The sequence below is a fragment of the Orbicella faveolata genome, unplaced genomic scaffold, assembly GCF_042242905.1.
Source record: "Orbicella faveolata isolate gen_17 unplaced genomic scaffold, um_ofav_v1 contig_50, whole genome shotgun sequence".
In the NCBI taxonomy this organism is placed as follows: Eukaryota; Metazoa; Cnidaria; class Anthozoa; order Scleractinia; family Merulinidae; genus Orbicella; species Orbicella faveolata.
The window spans coordinates 959,374-984,425 of NW_028301581.1; the positions used below are offsets into that span (position 1 = coordinate 959,374).

At 40.8% G+C, this 25,052-nt stretch overlaps 1 protein-coding gene and 1 pseudogene across 2 annotated transcripts; one reads left to right on the forward strand and one right to left on the reverse strand.

Moving 5' to 3' along the window:
• The first annotated feature begins 2,862 nt into the window (after positions 1–2,862).
• The window catches only part of LOC149095519 (uncharacterized), a 111,951-nt pseudogene continuing 89,761 nt past the window's right edge, over positions 2,863–25,052 (forward strand).
• Positions 18,577–24,982, reverse strand: LOC149095520 (uncharacterized). 2 transcript variants are annotated; one of them, XR_016204834.1, is made up of 7 exons: positions 24,831–24,982; positions 24,401–24,457; positions 23,648–23,695; positions 23,355–23,401; positions 22,266–22,307; positions 20,441–20,488; positions 18,577–19,185 (listed from the first exon to the last, which is right to left on the reverse strand). XR_016204834.1 is itself a non-coding variant. In XM_089281881.1 (6 exons), the coding sequence occupies exons 1-5, from the start codon at positions 24,873–24,875 to the stop codon at positions 22,301–22,303; spliced, it is 204 nt and encodes a 67-aa protein (XP_089138007.1). In that variant the 5' UTR covers positions 24,876–24,982; the 3' UTR covers positions 20,440–20,488; positions 22,266–22,300. The 2 variants fall into 2 exon arrangements, 1 of the variants encoding a protein (XP_089138007.1); XM_089281881.1 differs by lacking the exon at positions 18,577–19,185 and having other exon boundaries at positions 20,440–20,488.

Here is a 25,052-nt window from a genome sequence, read left to right on the forward strand (position 1 = left end):
ATTGAACTTTTCAAATGAGTCCATATAATCGTATGGATAAACACCTTTCTTTGACATCAATTCAAGTGCTTTTCCTTGGAAAACTTCAGATGTGTATTTTAATGATTCCTTGGGCAGATTATCGACTAGTTTATCCAAACTCATGAACTGGAAACTATCAATAAATACCAAATTGTGGCCTAACATGAATGCCATATATTTCTCCATACTATTCGGGATGCAATTAATCTTCATTTCTTGCTCCTCACCTTTCTTATTGGTATAGGTGTTATTCTTAGCTATTTGACCAATCTGCTGCGTTATAAAATGGCTGTCATAACCTCTAAGATTATGAAATATGACTGGTATCTTAACTGTTAGTTGAAAATTGAGGTTGCAAGCTTCATGAGCAGACCCTCTGTATTTACCTGTCACGTGACAATGATCTCTGACTCTTTTGTCCTTGTTGTTATACTTCTTGCCACAAATATGGCACTCTGTTGCTTGTTTGAAAGTCTCTTCGTCAGCAGGAGTCATCTTGATTGGTTTATTGAACTTGTATTTGATAGTATTTCTGCAGTATTTCACTTCATCTATTATTTTTTCCATGAATTTGCAAACCGCATTTTCACCTCGGTAAATTTGAGCTGGTTTGGAATACTTATCATCATAACAGCAGACGACTTTATAACTGAATCCACCATCAGTATGTTTTTTATAAGCTTCAGTATATGAATCATTATCATTTGGTTTACAAGAATCTACTTTTTCTGTAACTGCTTCGAAATCAGCATAAATCACAAATGGTGCTTGTAACTGTGGGCTGTGATTTTGAAACTTAATTTTCTCACCCTTCTCAGGCATTTTTATTGCTTGTTCACCGTTAATAACAATACACTCAGTCTTGTGTTTACTAAGAAGATCTTCAGATGACAAACACTGTAGACAGTACATACAAGAGTGTTTTCTATGCTCATGTTTGGTTTGATTGTACATGAATCTATCAAAGTCTTTGATCAACAAATAGCGTTGTTTGTCCTCATTGGTTATTAATAGAAGATTCAAATGATCATCAAATCGTTCTTTGGAAACATACATTGGATATGCTTGTTTATTTTCATAACCGAAAACATTAATTCTGATACTGTTCTGTTTCTCAATTTTATTGAAACTAGTGACTTTAACCGGAAATTCAACATTAGAATAATCTAACTTATTAATAAGTGATCTGTCTGATTTCTTGATTCTCTCCGGATGAATCTCTTGTGGATTCAAATACCTGATATGACACCATCTGAAACATTCCGATTGTCCTTATTTTTCACATTGATCAGGCGTTTTTTTGGGTTTCTCAACTCTTTCGGAAGTTGGATATATGACTTGGCTGACAGTGGAACATATTTGACAATATTCAGATAATGGTTATCAATTTTATCGATTATCCAACCACTACCCTCTGATAGCCATTGTGCAATCTTTTTCAGAATCTCTTCCTGAGAAATTTTCAATTGTTGATTTAAATCAATGATATTTGTGACAGTCTTGGCTTTACTATTGAAATGAGCAATTTTTCGTTTTAAACAATGCTTACCACCCATATTATCAATTTCAACCTCGATATCATCCCTTTTCTCATTACTAGGAACTTCTTTGATGAAAGTTACTCTCATAGTTTCATAAAATTTGAAATTCTTACTTTTTTCCAAGTGAGATTTATTAAAATGATGACCAATTGCTTGTCTGGTTGTTTGTAATTGAACCAACGGATCACTTTTATTTTTCAAATTAATCTTATAAGTTTTAACAGCATCTTTCAGAGCTAGTTTAACCAGCGCTATTCTAGTTCTTGGAGCTGGTATTGGTTTTTTAGATTTGATACGAGGTTTAGGGATTGGTTTCTCTATCTTCAACATAGCTCCAATAGATAATTCTACTACTTTTGTTCTAGGTTTTGGAAAAGGTGGTTTTTTGGATTTAATACGAGGTTTAGGAATTGGTTTATGTCTAAATTCCAGAGGTGGTGCAATAATATTTTCCTCATAATCTTGTATCATTTGTGTTACAGTTTTCCGAGGTGCTGGAATAGGCTGTTTTGATTTTTGTTGATCTTTCAACAATAGATCAACTAATTGTTTCTTTGATAAATTATTCAATTCTGATTTATTAATCTATATTATAGTTGGATAATTTTTTATGTTCATAATTTCTATTTTTCTTACTCATCATTGCCACTGTATAATTGTCGATTTCTCTTTAAGTGTCAATCAAAAGCTCTGTTTTGCCACTTGGTGAGCCATTTTTTGATTTGCGGAGACCCGGGACAGCCCAATTTATGCTGTTTCTGGCAGAAGGATTTTTATGATTTCTAGAGGGGTGGCAAGAGTATTTTTTGGTAATGAGCCGATTCCGCACAGTGTTTCTAGCAGAAGAATTGTTTGATTTCTAGAGGGTTGGGAGACATGAAATTTCCTCATGAGAGGGCTTAGGACGGAACATACTCTTAGAGGCCTGAAAATGCATTTTTCGAGTTGAGGCCCGGCGAAGGTATTTTTTGGTTTCTAGGGAAGTAAGAAGGCCGCTTTTTTGCATAATGTCCTAGTACCGCCGTTTACTATACTACTATCAAAGTCTTCTTGAATTAGTTTAGAGTCCCTAGGGCTGAAAAAATATCGCCCAAGTTCCTGGAAATCGACCCAAAGTTGGTCAAAATCGCGCTGCACGTAGCCCGCTCTCGGCGACACTCTAGTCATAATGATTGGACGGGATTACTGGTTATCGCTAACGACCTCCCAGGGGACTGCGGTCATCTCAGCAAGCCCAGAACATCCCCAGCAATGGTATATACTTCATGGCAGAATACCATATATGCATCCGCGTATAGTTACATGTAATAGTGAGTACTTGGTGTACAGCAACATATTATGTCCCCAGTTACTGTACGAGCTTCCTGTACTTTACTTACTTCGTATACTTAACTCGCTTGATCTACTCTGCTTGCTTGGTGACCTTTACTTTCTTGATTTACTTTACTTGCTTGATATACTTTACTTGCTTGGTGTCCTTTACTTGCTTGGTGTCCTTTACTTTCTTGGTGTACTTTACTTGCTTGATGTACTTTACTTGCTTGGTGTACTTTACTTGCTTGATGCACTTTACTTACTTCATATACTTTACTTGCTTGGTGTACTTTACTTGCTTGATATACTTTATTTGCTTGGTATACTTTTCTTGCTTGGTGTACTTTACTTGCTTGATGTACTTGACTTGCTTGGTGTCCTTTACTTGCTTGGTGTACTTTACTTGCCTGATGTACCTTACTTGCTTGGTGTCCTTTACTTGCTTGATGCACTTTACTTACTTCATGTACTTTAATTGCTTGGTGTACTTTACTCGCTTGGTGTACTTAACCTGCTTGATGTACTTTAATTGCTTGGTGGCATTTTTGCAAGTGCGGCGCATTTTGCCAAGTGTGGCCCGTTTTTTTTTTTAAGGTTGCGCATTTTGACAACTTTGCCGCGTTTTTTGAAGTGTAGCACATGTTTCCAAGTGTTACTCAACTTTCCAAGTTTGGCACATTATGGCAACTTTAGCCATTTTTCTAAGTGTGGCGTAGTTTTCCAAGTGTGATGCATTTTTTCAAGTTGGGCACATTTTTCTAAGTGTAGCGCATTTTTCCAAGGTTGCTTCATTTTACCAACTGTGTCGCATTTTTTCAAGTGTGGCACATTTTTCCGAGTGTTGCCCATTTTTCTAAGTGTCGCACATTTTTCCAAGTCTGGCGCATTTTTCCAAAAATTGCGCAGTTTTCCAATTGTCGCGCATTTTTCCAAAAATTGCGCAATTTTCCAAGCGTGGCGCATTTTTCCAAGTGTGGTGCATTTTAACAAACGTTGAGCAATTTTCCAAGTGCTGCGCATATTACCAACTGTTTTGCATTTGTTTACAAGTGTTGCCCAGTTTTCCAGGTGTGGCACATTTTTTGAAAGGGTTGCGCATTTTTCTAAGTGTGGCGCAGTTTTCCAAGTGTGGCGCATTTTTCCAACTGTGCCGCATTTTTTCAAGTGTTGCCCAGTTTTCCAAGTGTGGCACATTTTTTCAAGTGTGGCGCATTTTTCTAAGTGTGGCGCAGTTTTCCAAGTGTGGCGCTTTTTTCCAAGTGTGGCATATTTTTCCAAGTGTAGAGCATTTTTCCAAGGTTGCGGCATTTTACCAACTGAACCGCATTTTTTTAAGTGTGCCACATTTTTCCAAGTGTGGCACAATTTTGGAAGCGTGGTGCAGTTTTCCAAGTGTGGAGCATTTTTCCAAGTTTGGTGCATTTTGCCAAACATAACGCAAAAACAGTTCCACGCTCGGTTTCGAGCTTCTAGTCCCGAAATATAGCCCCACTTTATTTTCAGACTTAAAAAGTAGCCCAGACCGCCTTACGCGTAGTGTGATTTTGACCAACTTTGAGTCGATTTCCAGCATGTTAGGGGATATTTTCCCGTCCTGGGGACTCTAAACTAACCCGTGATGGCCTTGGTTTTCGGTGAAATGGAGAGAGGTAAAACGATGGCACGCTCGCTTTCGAGCGTCTAGGCGGAAATATAGCCCCACTTTATTTTAAGACTGAAACAGTAGCCAGGACCGCTTTACGCGCAGCGTGATTTTAACCAACTTTGGGTCCATTTCCAGCAGCTTGGGGGATATTTTTCAGTCCCAGAGACCCTAAGCTAACTCGTAATGGCCTTGGTTTTTAGTGAAATGGACAAAGGAAAACTAATTAAACGCTCGGTTTCAAGCTTCTAGGACAAAATATAGCCCACTTCATTTTAAGACTGAAAAAGTACCCGACACCGCCTTACGTGCAACGTGATTTTGCCCAACTTTGGCTCGATTTCGAGCAAGTTGGGGGATATTTTTCAGTCCCGGGGACTCTAAACTAACTCGTGATTGCTTTGGTTTTCGGTAGAAAGAAAAAAGGAAAAATATTTGAACGCTCGACTTCGAGCTTCTAGGCCGAAATAAAGCCCCACTTCATTTACAGACTGGAAAAGTAGCCAAAACCGCCTTACGCGCAGCGTGATTTTTACCAATTTTGGGCCGATTTCCATCAACTTGGGTGATATTTTCCAGTCCCAGGAACTCTAAACTAACTCGTGACGGCCTTGGTTTTCGTTGAAGTGGACAGAAATAAAAATTTAACGCTCGGTTTCGAGCTTTTAAGCCGAAATATAGCCCCATTACATTTTAAGACTAAAAAGCAGCCCAAACCGCCTTATGCAAAGCGTAATTTTGACCAACTTTGGGTGGAGTTTCAGTAACTTGGAGGATATTTTCCACTCCCAGGGACCCTGAACTAAATCGATGTGGCCTTGGTTTCCGGTGAAATGACCAGAAAAAAATTTGAACGCTCGGTTTCGAGCTTCAAGGCCCAAATATAGCCCCACTTCCTTTTAAGCCTCAAACAGTAGCCGAGACCGCCTAAAGCGCATCGTGATCTTGACCAACTTTGACTCGATTTCCCGGAACTTCGGAGATCTATTCCAGTCCCGGGGACTCTAAACTAACTCCTGATGGTCTTGGTTTGCAGAGAAATGGACACAGGTAAAACGATCGCACGCTCGGTTTCGAGCTTTTAGGCCGAAATATAACCTCATTTCATTTTAAGACTGAAAGAGTAGCTTAGATCGCCTTGAGCGAATCGTAATTTTGACCAGCTTTGGCTCGATTTCCCGAAACTTGAGGGATATTTTTTAAACCCAGAGACTCTAAACTAACTCTTGATGACCTTGGTTTGCAGACAAATGGACACAGGTAAAACGATCTTTGCTCAGTTTTGAGCTTTTAGGCCGAAATATAGCAAATCGAAAGGAAATCGAGCAGATGTTGCTTAAGATCGCGATGTGCGCAAGGCGGTCTCGGCTACTCTTGGGGCTATATTTCGGCCTAAAAGCTCGAAACCGAGCATGCGATCGTTTTCCCTGTGTCCATTTCTCTGCAAACAAGGGCCATCAGGAGTTAGTTTAGAATCCCTCGGTCTAGAAAATATCCCTCAAGTTCCAGGAAATGGAGCCAAAGTTGTTCAAGATCACGACGCGCGCAAGGCGGTCTCGGCTACTCTTTCAGTCTTAAAATAAAGTGGGGCTACATTTCGCCCTAAAAGCTCAAAACCGAGCGAGCCATACTTTGACCTGTGTCCATTTCTCTGGAAACCAAGGCCATCAGCAGTTAGTTTAGGGTCCCCGGGACTGGAAAATATCCCCCAAGTTCAGGGAAATCGAGTCAAAGTTGGTGATAATCGCGATGCGCGCAAGGCGGTCTCGGCTACTCTTTCAAGTCTTAAAATGAAGTGGGGCTACATTTTGGCCTAAAAGCTTCAAACCGAGCGTGCGATCGTTTTACCTGTGTCCTTTCCTCTGCAAACCAAGGTTATCAAAAGTTAGTTCAATGTCCCCCGGAATGGAAAATATCCCCCAAGTTCCAGGAAATCGAACCAAAGTTGGTCAAGATCACGATGCGGGCAAGGCGGTCTTGAATACTCTTTTAGTTTTAAATAAAAGTGGGGCTATATTTCGCTCTAAAAGCTCGAAAGCGAGCGTGCCATCGTTTTACCTGTGTCCATTTCTCTGCAAACCAAGGTCATCAGGAGTTAGCTTAGAGTCCCCGAGACTGGAATATATCCCCCAACCTCCGGGAAATCGAGCCAAAGTTGGTCAAGATTGCGTTTCGCGTAAGACGGTCTCGGCTACTCTTTCAGTGTTAAAACGAAGTGGGACTATATTTCGGCCTAAAAGCTTGAAACCGAGTGTGCAATCCTCTTACTTGTGTCCATTTCTCTGCCAACCAAGGCAGCCAAGAGTTAGGTTAGAGTCCCTAGGATTTAAAATTCTTCCTGAAGTTCCGGGAAAAGGAGCCAAAGTTGGTCAAGATCACGATGCGCGCAAGGCGGTCTTGGCTGCTACTTCAGTCTTAAAATGAATTGGGGCTATATTTCGGTCTAAAAGCTCGAAACCGAGCGTGCGATGGTTTTACCTGTGTCCATTTCGTTACACACCAAGGCCATCAGGAGTTAGTTTAGAGTCCCCGGGACTCGAAAAACATATCCCAAGTTCGGCAAATCAAGCCAAAGTTGGTCAAAATCACGATGCGCGCAACGCGTTTTTGGCTACTCTTTCAGTCTTAAAATGAAGTGGGCCTATTTTCCGGCCTAAAAGCAAGCGTGCGATCGTTTTAGCTGTGTCCATTTCTCTGCAAACCAAGACCATCAGAAGTTAGTTTAGAAGCCCTAGAACAGGAAAATTTTGCCCCAAGTTCCGGCAAATCGAGCCAAAGTTGGTCAAGATCACGATGCGCGTAAAGCGGTCTCGCCTACTCTTTCAGTCTTAAAATGAAGTGGGGTTATATTTCGGCCTAAAAGCTCGAAACCAAGAGTGCCATCGTTTTACCTGTGTCCATTTCTCTGCAAACCAATGTCGTCAGGAGTTAGTTTAGAGTATCCGGGTCTGGAAAGTATCCCCCAAGTTCCGGGAAATCGAGCCATAGTTGGTCAAGGTCACGATGCCCGTAAGGCAGTCACGGCTACTCTTTCAGTGTTAAAATGAAGTGGGGCTATATTTCGGCCTAAAACCTCGAAACCGAGCGTGCGATCGTTTTACCTGTGTCCATTTCTCTGCAAACCAAGGCTATCAGGAGTTAGTTTAGAGTCCCCGAGACTGGAAAATATATCCCAAGTTCCGGGAAATCGAGCCAAAGTTGGTCAAGTTTACAATGCGCGCAAGGCGGTCTCGGCTATTCTATCAGTCTTAAAATGAAGTTGGGCTATCTTTCGGCCTCAAAGCTCGAAACCGAGCGTGCGATTGTCTTACATGTGTCCATTTCTCAGTAAACCAAGGCCATCAAAAAATTAGAGTCCCCGAAACTGGAAAATAACCCCCAATTTACGGGAAATCGAGCCAAATTTGGTCAAGATCACGATGCGCGCAAGGCGGTCTTGGCTACTGTTTTAGTCTAAAAATGAAGTGGGGCTATATTTCGGCTTAAGCTTTGAAACCGAGCGTGCGATGGTTTTCCCTGTGTCCATTTCTCTGCAAACTAAGGCCATCAGGAGTTAGTTTAAAGTTCCTGGGACTGGAAAATAATCCCCAAGTTCCGGGAAATCGAGCCGAAGTTGGTCAAGATCACGATGCGCGTAAGGCGGTCTCAACTACTCTTTCAGTCTTAAAATGAAGTGGGGCTATATTTTGGCCTACAAGCTCGAAACCAAGCGTGCGATTAATTTACCTGTGTCCAGTACTCTGGAAACCAAGGCCGTCAGGAGTTAGTTTAGAGTTCCCGGGATTGGAAAATATCCCCGAAGTTCCGGGAAATCGAGCCAAAGTTGGTCAAGATCACAATGATCGTAAGGCGGTCTAGGCTACTCTTTCAGTCTTAAAATGAACTTGTGCTATACTTCCACCTAAAAGCTTAAAACCGAGCGTGCGATCGTTTTACCTGTGTCCATTTCTCTGCAAACCAAGGCCATCAGGAGTTAGTTTAGAATACCCGGGACTGGAAAATATTCCCTAAGTTCCGGAAAATCAAGCCAAAGTTAGTCAAGATCACGATGCACGTAAGGCGGTCTCGGCTACTCTTTCAGGCTTAAAATGAAGTTGGGCTATATTTTGGTCTAAATGCTCGAATTCGAGCCCCCGATACTCTTACCTGTGTTCATTTCTCTTCAAACCAAGGCCATCAGGAGTTAGCTTGGAGTCCCCGGCACTGGAACATATCCCCCAAGTTCCTGGAAATTAAGCCAAAGTTGGTCAAGATCACGATGCGCGCAAAGCGGTCTCGCCTATTCTTTCAGTCTTAAAATAAAGTTGGGCTATATTTCGGCCTAAAAGCTTGAAACCTAGCGTGCGAGCATTTTACCTGTGTCCATTTCTCTGCAAACCAAGGCCATCAGGAGTTAGTTTGGAAAATATCTCCCAGTCCCGGGGACTGTAAACTAACTCCTGATAGCCTTGGTTTGCAGAGAAATGGACACAGGTAAAACGATGGCACGCTCGGTTTTGAGCTTTACGGCCGAAATATAGCCCCACTTTATTTTAAGACTTAAGGAGTTGCCCAGACCGCCTTATGCGCGTCGTGATCTTGACCAACTTTGGCTCGTTTTTCCGGAAATTGGGGGATATTTTCTAGTCCCAGGGACTCTAAACTAAGTCCTGATGGCCTTGGTTAGCAGAGAAATGGACACAGGCAAAAGGATCGCATGCTCGGTTTCGAGCTTTTAGCCCGACATAAAGCCTCACTTTATTTTAAGACTGAAAGAGTAGCCGAGATCGCCTTACGCGCGTCGTCATTTTGACCAACTTAGGCTCGATTTCCCGAAACTTGAAGGATATTTTTTAAACCCAGGGACTCTAAATTAACTCTTGATGGCCTTGGTTTAATTTGCAGAGAAATGGACACAGGTAAAACGATCTTTCCTCGGTTTCGAGCTTTTATGCCGAAATATAGCAAATCGAAAGGAAATCGAGCCAAGGTTGCTCAAGATCGGGATGTGCGCAAGGCGGTCTCGGCTACTCTTTCAGTCTTAAAATGAAGTGGGGCTATATTACGACCTAAAAGCTCGAAACTGAGCGTGCGATCGTTTTACCTGTGTCTATTTCTCTGGAAACCACGGCCATCAGGAGTTACTTTAGGGACCCGGGACTGGAACATATCCCATAAATTCCGGGAAAGCAAGCCAAAGGTTGTTAAGATCACGACGCGCACAAGGCGGTCTCGGCTACTCTATTAGTCTTAAAATGAAGTGGGGCTATATTTCGACCTCAAAGCTCGAAACCAAGCGTGCGACCGCTTTACCTGTGTCCATTTCTCTGCAAACCAAGGGAAACAGGAGTTAGTTTACACTCCCTGGGACTGAAAAATATCCTTCAAGTTCCGGGAAATGAAGCCAAAGTTGGTGAAGATCACGATGCGCGTAAGACGGTCTCGGCTACTCTTACACTCTTAAAATGAAGTGGGGCTATATTTTGGCCTAAAAGCTCGAAACCGAGTGTGCGATCGTTTTACATGTGTCCATTTCTCTGCAAACCAAGACCATCAGGAGTTAGTTTAGAGTTCCTGCGACTGAAAAATATCCCCCAAGTTGCAGGAAATACAGCCAAAGTTGGTCAAGACGACGATGCGCGTAAGGCGTTCTTGGCTGCTCTTTCAGTCTTAAAATGAAGTGGGGCTATTTTTCGGCCTAAAAGCTCAAAAGCAAGCGTGCGATCGTATTACCTGTGTGCATTTTAATGAAAACCAAGGCCATCAAGAGTTAGTTTAGAAGCCGTAGAACTGAAAATATCCCCCAAGTTCCGGAAAATCGGGCCAAAGTTGCTCAAAATCACCAAGGGCGTTAGGCGGTCTCTGCTACTCTATCCGTCTCAAAATGAAGTGAGGCTATATTTCAGCCTAGAAGCTCGAAACCGAGCGTTCAAATATTCTTCCTCTGTCCATTTCACTGAAAACAAAGTACATCACGAGTTAGTTTAGAGTCCCCAGGACTGAAAAATATAACGCAAGTTCCTGGAAATCGACCCAAAGTTGGTGAAAATCGCCCTGCGCGTCAGGCGGTCTCGGCTACCTTTTCTTTAAAGTGAAGTGGGACTATATTTCGGCCTAGAAGCTCGAAACCGCGCGTTCAAATATTTTTCCTCTGTCCATTTCACTGAGAACCAAGACTATCAGGAGTTAGTTTAGAGTCCCCAGCACTGGAAAATATCCCCGCAAGTTCCAGGAAATCGAGCTAAAGTTGGTGCAAAACGCTCCACGCGTAAGGCGGTCTTGGCAACCTTTTCTCACTCTTGATATGAAGTGGGGCTATATTTCGGCCTAGAAGCTCTAAACCGTGCGTTCAAATATTTCTCCTCTGTCCATTTCACTGAAAACCAAGGCCATCACGAGTTAGTTTAGAGTCTCCAGGGCTGGAATATATCCCGGAAGTTCCTGGAAATCGATCCAAAGTTGGTGAAAATCGCTTTGCGCGTAAGGCGGTGTCGGCTACCTTTTCTTACCCTTAAAATAAAGTCGGGCTATATTTCGGCGTTGAAGCTCCTAAACTGAGCGTTCAAATATTTTACCTCTGTCCATTTTACTGAAAACCTAGCCCATCACGTGTTAGTTTAGAACTCCCGGGACAGGAAAATATCCCGCAAGTTCCTGGAAATCGATCCAAAGTTGCTTAAAATCGCCCTAGGCGTAAGGCGGTCTCGGCTACCTTTTCTCACCCTTAAAGTGAAGTGGGTCTATATTTCGACCTAGAAGCTCTAAACCGTGCTTTCAAATATTTCTCCTCTGTCCATTTCACTTAAAACCAAGCCCGTCACGAGTTAGCTTGGAGTTCCCGGGACTGGAAAACATCCTGCAAGTTCCTGGAAGTCCACACAAAGTTGGTGAAAATCGCTTTGCGCGTAAGGCGGTATCGGCTACCTTTTCTTACTCTTAAAGTAAAGTGGGGCTATACTCGGCCTAGAAGCTCCTAAACGGAGCGTTCAAATATTTTACCTCTGTCCATTTTACTGAAAACCAAGGCCATCACGAGTTACTTTATATTCCCCGGGAGTTTAAAATATCCTGCAAGTTCCTGGAAATCGACCTAAATTTGGTGAAAATCGCCCTGCGCATAGGGCGCTTTCGGCTATCTTTTCTTACTCTTAAAGTGAAGTGGTGCAATAATTTGGCCTAGAACCTCAATATCAAGTGTTCAAATATATTTCCTCTGTCCATTTCACTGAAGACCACGGCAATCACAAGTTAGTTTAGAGTCCTCGGACTGGAAAATATTCCGGAAATTCCTGGAAATCGACCCAAAGTTGGTGAAAATCGCCCTGCACGTAAGGCGGTCTCGGCAGCCTTTTCTCACTCTTGATATGAAGTGGGACTATATTTCGGCCTAGAAGCTTGAAACCGAGCGTTCAAATATTTTTCCTCTGTCTATTTTACTGAAACCAAGGCCATCACAAGTTAGTTTAGAGTCCCCAGAACTGGAAAATATCCCGCTAATTCCTGGAAATCGGCCCAAAGTTGGTGAAAATCGCCGTACGCGTTAGGCGGTCTGGGCTACCTTTTCTCACTCTTAAAGTGAACTGGGGCTATATTTCGGCCTAAAAGCCCTAAACCGAGCGTTCAACTATTTTTCCTCTGGCCAATTCACTGAAAACCAAGGCCATTACGCGTTAGTTTAGACTCCCCAGGACTGGAAAATATAACGCAAGTTCTTGCAAATCGACCCAAAGCTGGTAAAAATCGCCCTGCGCGTAAGGCGGTCTCGCCTACCTTCTCTCACTCTTAAAGTGAAGTGGGGCTATATTTTGGCCTAGAAGCTCGAAACCGAGCGTTCAAATATTTTTCCTCTGTTTATTTCACTGAAAACCGAGGCCATCACCAGTTACTTTAGAATCCCTGGGACTGGAAAACATCTCGCTAATTCCTTAAAATCGGCCCAAAGTTGGTGAAAATCGCCGTGCGCGTTAGGCGGTCTCGGCTACCTTTTCTCACTCTTAAAGTGAAGTGGAGCTATATTTCGGCCTAGAAGCCCGAAACCGAGCCAGACAGAGCGTTGAACTATTTTTCCTCTGTCCACTTCACTGAAAACCAAGGCCATCACGAGTTAGTTTAGATTCCCCAGGACTCGAAAATATAACGCAAGTTCCTGGAAATCGACCGAAAGTTGGTAAAAATCGCCCTGCGCGTAAGGAGGTCTCGGCTACCTTCTCTCACTCTTAAAGTGAAGTGGGGCTATATTTTGGCCTAGAAGCTCCAAACCAAGCGTTCAAATATTTTTCCTCTGTCCATTTCACTAAAAACCAAGGCCATCACGAGTTAGTTTAGAGTCCCTGAGACTGGAAAATATCACCCAAGTTCCGTCAAATCGAGCCAAAGAAAAAAATCACGATGCGCTTAAGGCGGTGTCGGCTTTTGCTCAATTTGCCGAAACTTGGGGGATATTTTCCAGTCCCGGGGATTCTAAACGAACTCTTGATGGCCTTGGTTTGCAGAGAAATAGACACAGCTAAAATGATCGCATGCTCTGTTTCGAGCTTTTAGGCCCAAATATAGCCCCACTTTATTTTAAGACTGAAAGAGTAGCGGAGAACGCCTTGCGCGCATCGTAATCTTGACCAACTTTGGCTCGATTGGCCGGAACTTGGGGGATATTTTCCAAACCCAGGGACTCTAAACTAACTCTTGATTGCCTTGGTTTGCACAGAAATGGACACAGGTAAAACGATCTTTGCTCGGTCTCGAGCTTTTAGGCCGAAATCTAGCAAATCGAAAGGAAAGCGAGCCAAAGTTGGTCTGGGCTACTCTTTTAGTCTTAAAATAAAGTGGGGCTATATTTCGCCCTAAAACCTCGAAACCGAACGTGTGATCTTTTTACCTGTGTCCATCCCTCTGCAAACCAAGGCCATCAGGAGTTAGTTTAGAGTCTCCGGGACTGGAAAATATCCCCCAAGTTCCAGGAAATCGAGCCAAACTTGGTCAAGGTCACGATCCGCGCAAGGCGGTCTTGGCTACTCTTTCGGTCTTAAAATTAGGTGGGGCTATATTTCGGCCTAAAAGTTCGTAATCAAGCAAGGGATCGTTTTACTTGTGTCCATTTCTCTGCAAACCAAGCCCATCAGGAGTTAGTATAGAGTCCTTGGGACTGGAAAATATCCCCCAAGTTTTTGGAAATCGAGCCAAATTTGGTCAAAGTCACAATGCGTGTAAGGTGGTCTCGGCTACTCTTTCAGTGTTAAAATGAAGTGGGGCTATATTTCTGCGTAAAAGCTGGAAACCGAGCGTGCGTTCGTTTTACCTGTGTCCATTTCTCTGCAAACCAAAGCCATCAGGAGTTAGTTTTGAGTCCCCGGGACTGGAAAATACCCCGCATGTTCCAGAAAATCAAGTCAAAGTTGGTCAAGATCAGGATGCACGTAAGGCGGTCTCGGCTACTCTTTCAGGCTTAAAATGAAGTGGGGCTATATTTTGGCCTAAAAGCTCGAGTTCGAGCGTGCGATCCTCTTACCTGTGTCCATTTCTCTGCAAACCAAGGCCATCAGTAGTTAGGTTAGAGTCTCCGGGAATGGAAAATATCCCACAAGTTCCGGGAAAGCAAGCCAAAGTTGGTCAAGATCACGATGCGCGCAAGGCGGTTTTGTCTACTCTTCCAGGCTTAAAACGAAGTGGGGCTATATTTCGGCCTAAAAGCTCGAAACCGAGCGAGCGATCGTTTTACATGTGTCTATTTCTCTGCAAACCAAAGGCATCAGGAGTTACTTTAGAAAATCCGGGAGTGAAAAATATCCCCCAAGTTCCGGCAAATCGAGCCAAAGTTGGTCAAGATCACGATGCGTAAAAAGTCCGGCAAATCGAGGTAAAGTTGGTCAAAATCTTAATGCGCGTTAGGGGGTCTCGGCTACTCTTTTAGTCTTAAAATGAAGTAGGGCCATATTTCGGCCTAAAAGCTCGAAACCGAGCGTGCGATAGTTTTACACGTGTCCATTTCTCTGCAAACCAAGGCCATGAGGGGTTAGTTTAGGGTCCGCGGGACTGGAAAATATCCCCCAAGTTCCGCCAAATCGAGGCAAACTTGGTCAAGATCACGATGCGTAGAAGGCGGTCTCGACTACTCTATCAGTCTTGAAATGAAGTGGCGCTATATTTCGGCCGAAAACCTCGAAACCGATCGTGCGAACGTTTTATCTGTGTCCATTTCTCTGCAGACCAAGACCATCAGGAGTTAGTTAAGAGTTCCCGGGACTGGAAAATATCCTCCAAGTTCCGGGAAATCGAGCCACAATTGATCAAAATCACTATGCACGGAAGGTGGTTTTGGCTACTCTATCATTCTGAAAATGATGTGGGGCTATATTTCGGCCTAGAAGTTCAAAACCGAGCGTTCAATAATTTTTCCTGTCTCCATTTCACTGAAAACCAAGGCCATCACCAGTTAGTTTAGAGCTCCTGGGATTGGAAATATCCCCCAAGTTCCCGCAAATCGAGCCAAAGTTAGTCAAAATCACGATGCGCGTAAGCCGATCTCGGCTACTCTATCAGTTTTAAAATGAAGTGGGGCTATATTTCGGCGTAGAAGCTCGAAACTGAGCCTTTAAATATTTTTCCTTTCTCCCTTTCACTGTAAACCAAGGCCATCACGAGTTAGTTTAGAGTCCCTGGGACTGGAAAATATCCCCGAAGTTCCGGCAGATCGGGACAAAGGCGGTCTCAGCGGTCGATATTCAGCAACTTGAGGGAAATTTTCCAGACCCAGGGACTCTTACCTAACTCGTAATGGGCTTGGTTTTCGGTAAAATTGACAGACGCAAAGGGATCGCACGCTCAGTTTCGAGCTTCTAGGCCAAAATAGAGCCCCACTTCATTTTATGACTGAAAAAGTAGCCTAGACCGGCTCACGCGCAGCGTGAGTTTGACCCAACGTTGGGTCGATTCTCTGGAACTTAAGTTTAAATGTTTGGTGTACTTTACATGCTTGGTGTACTTTACTTGCTTGATGTACTTTAATTGCCTGGTGTACTTTACTTGCTTGATTTACTTTACTTGGTTGGTGTACTTTACTTGCTTGGTGTACTTTACTTGCTTGATGTACTTTACTTGCTTGGTGTACTTTACCTGCTTGATGTACTTTACTTCCTTGATGTACTTTACTTCCTTGATTTACTTTAATTGCTTGGTGTACTTTACTTCCTTGATGTACTTTACTTGCTTGATTTACTTTAGTTGGTTGATGTACTTTAATTGCTTGGTGTACTTTACTTGCTTCGTGTGCTTTACGTGCTTGGTGTACTTTAATTACTTTGTGTACTTTAATTGCTTGGTGTACTTTACTTGCTTTGTGTACTTTAATTGCTTGATGCACTTTAATTGCTTGATGTACTTAATTCCTTAATGTAGTTTACTTGCTTGATGTACTTTACTTGCTTGATGTACTTTACTTGCTTGATGTACTTTACTTGCTTGATGTACTTTACTTGCCTGATTTACTTTAATTGCTTGGTGTACTTTACTTGCTTTGTGTACTTTAATTGCTCGATTTACTTTAATTGCTTGGTGTACTTTACTTGCTTTGTGTACTTTAATTGCTCGATTTACTTTAATTGCTTGGTGTACTTTACTTGCTTGGTGTACACTACTCGCTTGATGTACTTTACTTGCTTGGTGTACTTTACGTGCCTGGTGTACTTTAATTACTTTGTGTACTTTAATTGCTTGATGTACTTTAATTACTTGGTGTACTTTACCTGCTTGATGTACCTTAATTCCTTAATGTAGTTTATTTGCTTGGTGTACTTTACTTGTTTGATGTACATTAATTGCTTGGTGTACTTTACCTGCTTGATGTACTTTACTTGCTTGGTGTACTTTACTTCCTTGATGTACTTTACTTGCTTGATGTACTTTACTTGCTTGATGTACTTTACTTGCTTGATGTACTTTACTTCCTTGATGTACTTTACTTCCTTGATGTACTTTACTTGCTTGATGTACTTTACTTGCTTGATTTACTCTACTTGCTTGATTTACTTTACTTGCTTGATGTACTTTACTTGCTTGATTTACTTCAATTGCTTGGTGTACTTTACTTACTTGGTGTACTTTACTTGCTTGATGTATTTTCCTTGCTTGGCTTACCGTACTTGCTCGGTGTACTTTACTTGCTTGGTGTACTTAACCTGCTTGCTGTTCTTTACTTGCTTGGTGTACGTTAATACAGGTGAAACTTGTATTAAGCGGACACCCTTTGGACCCTCGCTAATGTCCTCTTGATATGGGTTGTTCGCTCTAAGCAGGTTCAAATATATTGTGCAATAATATTAACCCGTTTGTAACATATTGTAACATATTGTAAGATCAAGGACTGCCGGTAGCACAATGTCCAGTCATTCAATGCATCAATCTGGAATAATCTGCTTAGCTTTAATATGACAGCGGTGAACAATGTTGACGGAGTCTGAGCTGGGCTTTCAGAATTAAAAAGCCCTTGAAGTGTCTGCTTATTACAGGTTTTGTGCAACAAAATGGGTTAATATTGGTGTCCGTGTCCGCTTAACTGAGGTGTCCGCTGAATGCACGTTTATTTTGGAGTAAATGTAAGAAAAAAAGGTGGGACTTGAGCAGGTGTCCATTTAATAGAGTGTGTCCGCTTAATATGGGGTCCGCTTAATACAGGTTTCACTGTACATACTTGAGACTTTTCGCTATCTCGATCGAGATGTTTTTGCGTACTGTTAATTCGTTGATTACTAAAGATGCGTTCCTTACTTTCCAGCTGTTGTTACTGAGAAGAAGCTAATTCAGGGCGTGGGGAGAGGGGTTTCTACCCTATATAAGGTATGTGCCGCCTTTTTGAAGGCTATGGCTTGTGAACCGTTTTGGTTTGAAAATGGGTAGAATGATTTCGCCGGTTTGGTCCGCGAAAGTATGGCTTAATTTTAAATAAACCATAATATAGACATAACTTGAAATTTATGTCTCTTTTTGTCGAGTTTATCATCTTCAAACAAAAACGAGAGGAATCAATTTTAATACCACGATAAAGCGCGATTTGCCTCGCAGAATACACTGACCGGTCATGCATATTTGAAAACAGCATTTTAGAGGTGAAGCCTAGAAAAGGGTATGAAAAGTGACATTTATTGGTCTGAAATGGGGTCAGGATTTAGACAACTGGACGGCACGCGCCTGCCAATGATTCCAAGGAATACTGCACCCCCTTCCGGTATTTGGGAAGCCTACAGTGTTTATTATTTTAAAGTGCTCTACAGCCTGCGAATGCAGACGTATTTCCGCCTGTCGCTTGTCTACACCGAAAAATAACGTCAGCGAACTCGAGCCAGAAAACGGTTCTGTGGCATAGCAACTTTTGTTTTCTGTTGGCCAATCAGATTTCATGATAAAATTAAACTCGAGTGGCTCGCGGCTAATCTCATACCCAGATTTCACTCTGTTTGACCCTGAGAAGTGAAATCTCCCTTCTGCTTGGTCTTGGAAGATCTGGGTTCTAGATTAATTCGCGGCTCCCCCGCTCGATGGTCGATTAATAAAACACCAACGAATATTTCTCATGTTTTCATTCCGCCGTTCCTCACTAACCAAACGCCTGGCACAGGCTTTTTGCAGTTAACTGTAAGTCCGCATGTGTTAATTACACTGGACACCAACCGGAGGTGCACCAATCTCTGGTGGTTTCAAGTAGGAAATTTGAAGCTAAAATTTGAAAGTTCTAACAAGAAAATTCTGTAATAGGAGATTTCGAGTCCACATGGAGGAGGGTGGCTCACTATGGAAAAGCACTACTTTTCGGCGGAGAGGGGGACAAGACATGCTTTACAGCTGAAGAGTAAATGATTGCCATGCCGTCCCACATGTTTGATACCAAAAGAAAATATTCACTGTCAGTTTTGCTTTTTGTGCTCATGTTGACTTCATAAAATATCCAAAAACACTGACGTTCTCCTTTCAGCGCGCGCGGATTACTCGACTTTTCGTCCTCAGTGCGCGTGCGATCGTAAAACTATAGGGAGCCACCTTAAATATTGATTATGTGAAAAGAGTTTGGGGAAATACAACACTAAAATAAGGTGGCATTGTGGGAAGCTTTATTATAACAAAATAGAGAAATTTACAGAGACCGTGGTAGTGTGAAATTCTTCAGAATGTGCAATACTCTTACTTACAAACACTATTGAGTACAAGCTGAATAATGCGATAACAGCCAATATCCCTCATTGGCACTGTTCTTGAAAAACACTTGCCAGGAGTTGTAAAATAAGCCCTATTTATATTCGATTTTAAGTAAACCAGTAATATTAGTGTTTTAATATAAATCATTGACTTAACGCTTTTCTCAGTAGTGTAAAAAAAACCAATTTCATGTTAAACCACACCTGAAAAAAGTAAAAATCGATCTACATTTGTCAGGAACGGGAACGGGAACGATGGTTAAAATTGATGAAAAGAGCATTTCGACATTATTTAGCTATTCGAAGGAAGATATGATTATCAATCTTGTTTGACCATGCAGTCGTAGCCACCTTAATTGCATCCTCCGCAAGGCCTTTCGTTAGTACAATTACGAGACAAAGTCAGTTGGATGAATGATTTACAGTTCCCAGAACTGAATTGTCAGAGAAAAAGATTAATCCTCTTCAAGGTTTTTCTTCCAACTTTTTCCTTTACGGTTCCTCTTGCCTAGAAGATAATAAATTATAAAAGGTGAGTGCCTTTGTTCTTATTTGTTGTGTCTGTTGACTACTTGATCCTAGCAACTTTGAAGAAAAGTATCCAATGAAGACGCTTATTGAGAATAAGGGGAACCATCCTCGTAAATGGATCAAGAACGTTAAAGGTTAAGTGTCTTTTTTTTGGCTCTTTCAAGTTAAAATACTGTGTATAATATGTAATTATGAATCATAGTTGGCCAGGAAATATGGGATCCGTAGAGTAGGCAGCATAGAGGTTTCGGTGCTTCACAAATTCAACTGTATTCGTTCTCAATTGGTTTCAAATTTTCTGGACTCCTAAACGACACTGGTCTGTATACGAAAAAGATCACCTTCCCTGGTTCCGATTGGTCATTTTTCTTCGAAGTGGCCAAATTCCATGCAGGTCAGAAATGGGTCGAGGGCTTCATTTTGAAATATTTGCAAAGCTCTATTTCAGTGCCCTCCAAACCGTCCACTTAAGTTCTATTCCTGTCTTAACATGTAATTAACGGCCTGTTGAGCTGATCTCTGTATACTGGAATTCAAAATGCTTCATTGTGCCCATACTAGTTCCACTCCTTTCTACAGCTAGAGACAATTTATGTATTTAAAAAGTAATTAGTTTTGCTCTGCTCCACCCCTTTAAATGTTGAGCTTACTGCAAAATTACCTACATGGAATTGTTTTGTGTTGCTACAGCATTGGAAGAGGAGAGGGAGGGCAGCCTATCAAAGAGTTTATGTTTGGTGTTTCCTGGGTTGAGTTTGCAAATTGCTGGAAACGTTATACTTTTAAAACAATCCCAAGTGCGTTTGTCTTTGGAGAAAGCTGCCTTAGGTAGCCTTGCTGATAGCTTCAGTACAAGGCAGGAAAAAAAACACCACTTGCGATTGCCCAGGGCAAGTAAATTTTGCTCTTGGGCTAGTGAAAATGGAAGATTGATAGTCCGGTGGGCAAGTGAAATTAGCCTCAGCAGTCTTGTTAAGGCCGCCGCACACTAGCCGATTTTTTGTCGGCCGACAAAAAATCGGCTAGTGTGCGGCGGCCTTTAGTTGATAAGGAATGAACAAAGCAGACTTATTGGGCAATTAATATTTTAGTAGGGGCAACTGAAAACTGAAATGTACTGGCCCACTGAGCAACAGGATTTCATTGTTTTCCTGCCCTGCAGTACCATTCATTTTCTATTGGTGCCATTTTGTTCAGTTCATTCTTCCACATTTACTTTGATGTAAAAATACCTGTTGTAAGACCTTGGTGTAGGCCATCTACTAACTGCTTGTCAGCACCTAAAACAACAAAGAACTGAGTCAATTTAAATCACTATTACTGTTACTGTTATTAAAAACCATAAAATGTAACCCCTTTACAACGACCACAGAGGAGAAACAAAAATGGGGTCGTATAACATGTGTACCAGGGTAGATTCTAATTATGATAGCAGTACTGATGTGCGTAATGAAATATGCATTTTCCTTTAAATCATGTGACCAACGACTACCTTTTGGAGTCCGAACATCATGCTTTCACTTTGAATAATTTACTTCTTTGATACCATCATCCAAAATGCCTGATGAGCAATTATAAATTAGGGACAAGAAAGGCGGCAAATAGTAAAGATCAATTCCATTGACGTCATGACGCACGTTCCAGTACGACTTTCCGGCCTTGCTTTTCCCTCGTGTAAGCCAGCTGTTTACTCCTCATTTTAACGCTTTTTTCACTGTTTAAACAGCCTAGTTCGAAGATAAAGTATGGAATCATAAAATTCCGTCCAAAATAAATGTTTCTTTGTCATTTCTGCAGAAAATTTAAACGATTTAACCATCTACCGTGAGCGACAGTCGTATTTGTACCGGGCCGAACAGTCGCAGATGACGAGCTCCGTATGTACTGAGCTGAGCTATAACTGTTTTTTGCTGTTCAAAATGTATTTTATTAGGATCAAACTTTTTTTCTTGCTGATCACGTTGTACAAACACCCTGATCTTGCTGTAATCGAGCTTTTTATCAGTATTATTTTGTTTTGTGGTTGAAATTAAGCCTGAGAGGCAAATCTACATAGGTCTCGCAGATGTAAAATGGATGCAGGAGAAAGAAATCCTCGTCATTAATCAAGCCTATGTGGTAGAATAGAATAAATTCCCTGGTTTTGGTGAACGAAGCCATTTTTGTTAAGACTCGTAGAGGCCGCACACGCCGTTGCGCATGCCGTACAGCACAATCTCAATCAAGTCCATCCTTCATTCATTCATGAGCGCGCACTTAAATAAATAACCACGCGTGACACCACGCGTGTTTTCCTGATTTTTTTGACGTCAGCGTGACCAAATAAATGCTAATTTTCTCGCGTTCCCTTGGGTGAATTTTTCTTTAATTTGGCTCAGTTCTAACCACAAACAATTCCAATAAAATACCCTATTTTTGTGAAAATCTCTCAGAACTAATCTAATATATTTACAATAATGACAAATTACACATTATTGGAAAAACCGTCTGAACAACCTTGACTTTTTACCAATTCAAAGTGTCAGGCAGTATCGTTTCCATGATGTGGAGAAGTATGAAACAATTTCACCAAAGGAAAGTATAAATATTAAGGAGTTTAGGTCAAAATGAGGAATACATCTGCCTGTCATTAGATTAGATGTTGCCATGGTAACGGCGTTAATCCAAAAGTTGACAACCAAAACATAAGCCTTATTTTAACAGTACCCATACTGGTAAATCTCTTCGGGTAAAACTTTAAGAGAAATTAACTAAGTTTCGTTTTCCAACTCACGCTCTATAGGGAGGGTGTTCGTAATTACCCTAGGGAGCCACCTTAAAAATAACCAATGAAAATGCTTCATGGAGGCTGCTTTTGGTGTTTTTACTTTATGTGCACCACAACATAAATGGTAATTTTGCAATATATTGCTTATTTTGTTGCCTTTTAACGCAGCCTAACCTTAATAAATCAGTAACTGAAAGACTGACTGACTGATTTACTGACTGACTGACTGACTGACTGACTTACTGACTAAATTAATACATTAAGAAATAAATAAATATTATGACATTTACCTTTTCTAACCAGGGCAGCCTTTGTGAACTCTTCATCAAAGCCTGTTGATCAGATGTTGATATAAGAATCATGAACAACTACTGTGAAACTAAAACAACTGATATTTTACTAGGCAGTGTTCATACTTAAGTTTTCACTTGTATTAAATGATTCTAAAAACTCATCACATGTGATCAGTCAGTCACATTTGATGAATTTCGCATTCGGATGGTAATATTTACCACTAATTAACCGAGAGTGAGGTCTTTACGGGAAAATCTCAAACCGGGACCATGCCGCATTAACCGAGCAATAGAGAGTTTAAGAAAGCCACGACGGCAACGGCAACGTCGCTAAACAAAAGGTTTAATGAGCAGAACAATGGCTGTGCACGCGCGTTATGATTCTTGGTACATTTCTTTTCCGTCCCCTGCAAAACAAGAACGTGAAATGGCCAAATTCCGCGTTGTCTGAACAACGTAAACCACAACAGCTAAGGTTTGAAATTTCTATTTCAAATTTATCTCTGTGTCCCAGATTCAGTTTCGTGATACTTTTGACAGTCATAAACAAAGTAAATGACTTAAGAGTATCACGAGATTCGTAGGTAACATATAAATTCATTTTTTAATCGACGTTTTCCTCGGCGTCGTCGTCGTAGCTTCTTAAACTCCCTAATAGCAAAGTCAATACGGCAAGGCCGTGGCTTGAGATTTTTCCTTATGGACTGAATGTTCGCGGTTAATAAATTGTTTATTATATGGCTTTTTGCTTCAGTTTAGCAGGCCCGTAATCGACCCGTGGGCATTACGGGAGAATAATGCCGTATAATAAGCTAATCAGAGCTCGCATTCTAAAGGCTACAAACACAAGCCATCTAACAAAGCGTTGTATTGTTTTTCCATTTTTTAGAAGAGAAGTTTTCATTCCTTTTCATCCACCTTATTACCAAATTACATCATTTGATTACAAACTTCTGCAAGGAATTACTTTCCAACATGCCTGTCTGAGCATTTACTTCAACCTTTTGTGTAAAACATTGTGGTAACTGAAAAAACGTCAGTACTGTAGTGCTTTAATACACAGCTAATCCCAATAAACAGATTTACCAATTTGTCCACATCATCCTGGTCCATTCTGGCATTACTGCTGGTACCTAAATATATAGAAATCAACAAAATTGAGACAGAATACTTAGTTGTTTGAGCCACTAGTTGGACATTTGTATAGAATTCTGTATAGTTTCTTTCAGTACCTCTCATTTCAATAAAAATATCATGAAATAAATATTTTAATTTTAATTATTATAACTTAGAGATATATCATTGCCATCAGAAAGTAGCGCAACTATTGCATTTCTAAAGTGCATTTATACTGCCAAATAAAATTTATAATTCATCACCTTCTTCCTTTCCAGTTTCTGGCCCTTTAGACCTATGAGATTCCATTTCTGCAGGTATCAAAGATGAAAAGACCACAGTCAATTATAACCATTTGTCATGGTTTGAACATACAAAGCGTATTACAAAGAGAACTGTTATTTATAGCATTAATTTTGATAGACAGTCAAGTCCTTTTTAGGACATAATTTGCTCTAACTTTGTCACGATAAAAGGGCATAATATTGTTGCAAAAAGGTATTTTCAGTATTTGGCGAACATTCTGAAGTAAAATTTCGTCATCATCAACAACAGTCTCCAAAGGGGTTGATACCTATAAAAACAATAATCTAGAACTTACTTTATTAGCATATTACAGAAATTGATTATAAAAAATTCATTAATACTCAATATAATTACTTTTGTGCTCTTGCTTGTAAATATGAAGAATCATGCAACATGCAGGAGTGAAATTTTATAATTTATTTTATTTTACCTGAAAGACCCCTTGGAAAACTATTTTCAAAAATTATGTTTACAAGTCCTGCTGCATTTTTAGTTTTGTGAATTTAAGAAAAGTTCAAAATACCTACAAATGCCCATGTGGGCCCCCAGAAAAATTGTTAAAATCATACATCTTTAACAAGTTAAGGTTGTGTGCATAACTGAAACATTGTGTAGTTACGTCATTTCAACAGTGAATAAACCATCCACTTCCCTGTTCTAGAATATAAAAATTAGGAGTCAATGGGTTAAAGTGAGAAGCTAAATATTACCTTGTCATTTAAAATGGTATCCACAGGAACTGAAGTTCCACTGGCTGCTTCTTCACTCTTCAAAACAACATACAGTGTGTTACAGCATTTTTTCTTTATTTATTTATGGATTCTACAAGAAGTGATAATTTAACATGGGCCACGAGCATCTTTGTCAATATTGCTAGCACTTTACATAGGTGATGGAACTGTGTAGCACAAGACTTTAAATTTATTATTTATAATTCTATGAGTCCTGGATTTTTTTTTTTTGAGATCAGGCGTAATGTCTCACAATATGGCAAAAGAGAAGGATTAAAAATTAATTTTTAATTGGCAGTACTTTATAAAGACAGACAGCACAGCTGTTAATGGGAACTACATTCTTTTGTTGTTAAGATTATTACTAACTGTTAGGAAGTTATAACTTGATCAATTTTAATTACTTTACCTCTTTGAGGACATCCCCAAAAACTTGATTCTCTGGTTTCTTCATATGCTGAACGAATGTTTGAAAACAAAACAGAAGAAGTGAGTTCTGTACATTGACTTTATTCCCAGTACTGGCAGTACTTTATAAAGACAGACAGCACAGCTGTTAATGGGAACTACATTCTTTTGTTGTTAAGATTATTACTAACTGTTAGTAAGTTATAACTTGATCAATTTTAAT

Coding starts and splice junctions, on each gene's coding strand:
- LOC149095520 (XM_089281881.1), bottom strand. CDS start 24,875: ATGAAGAAACCAGAGAATCAAGTTTTTGGGGATGTCCTCAAAGAG. Junction 24,458..24,830: donor TTGGGGATGTCCTCAAAGAG/GTAAAGTAATTA, acceptor GTTGTTTTGAAG/AGTGAAGAAGCAGCCAGTGG. Junction 23,402..23,647: donor AGAAACTGGAAAGGAAGAAG/GTGATGAATTAT, acceptor CTATATATTTAG/GTACCAGCAGTAATGCCAGA.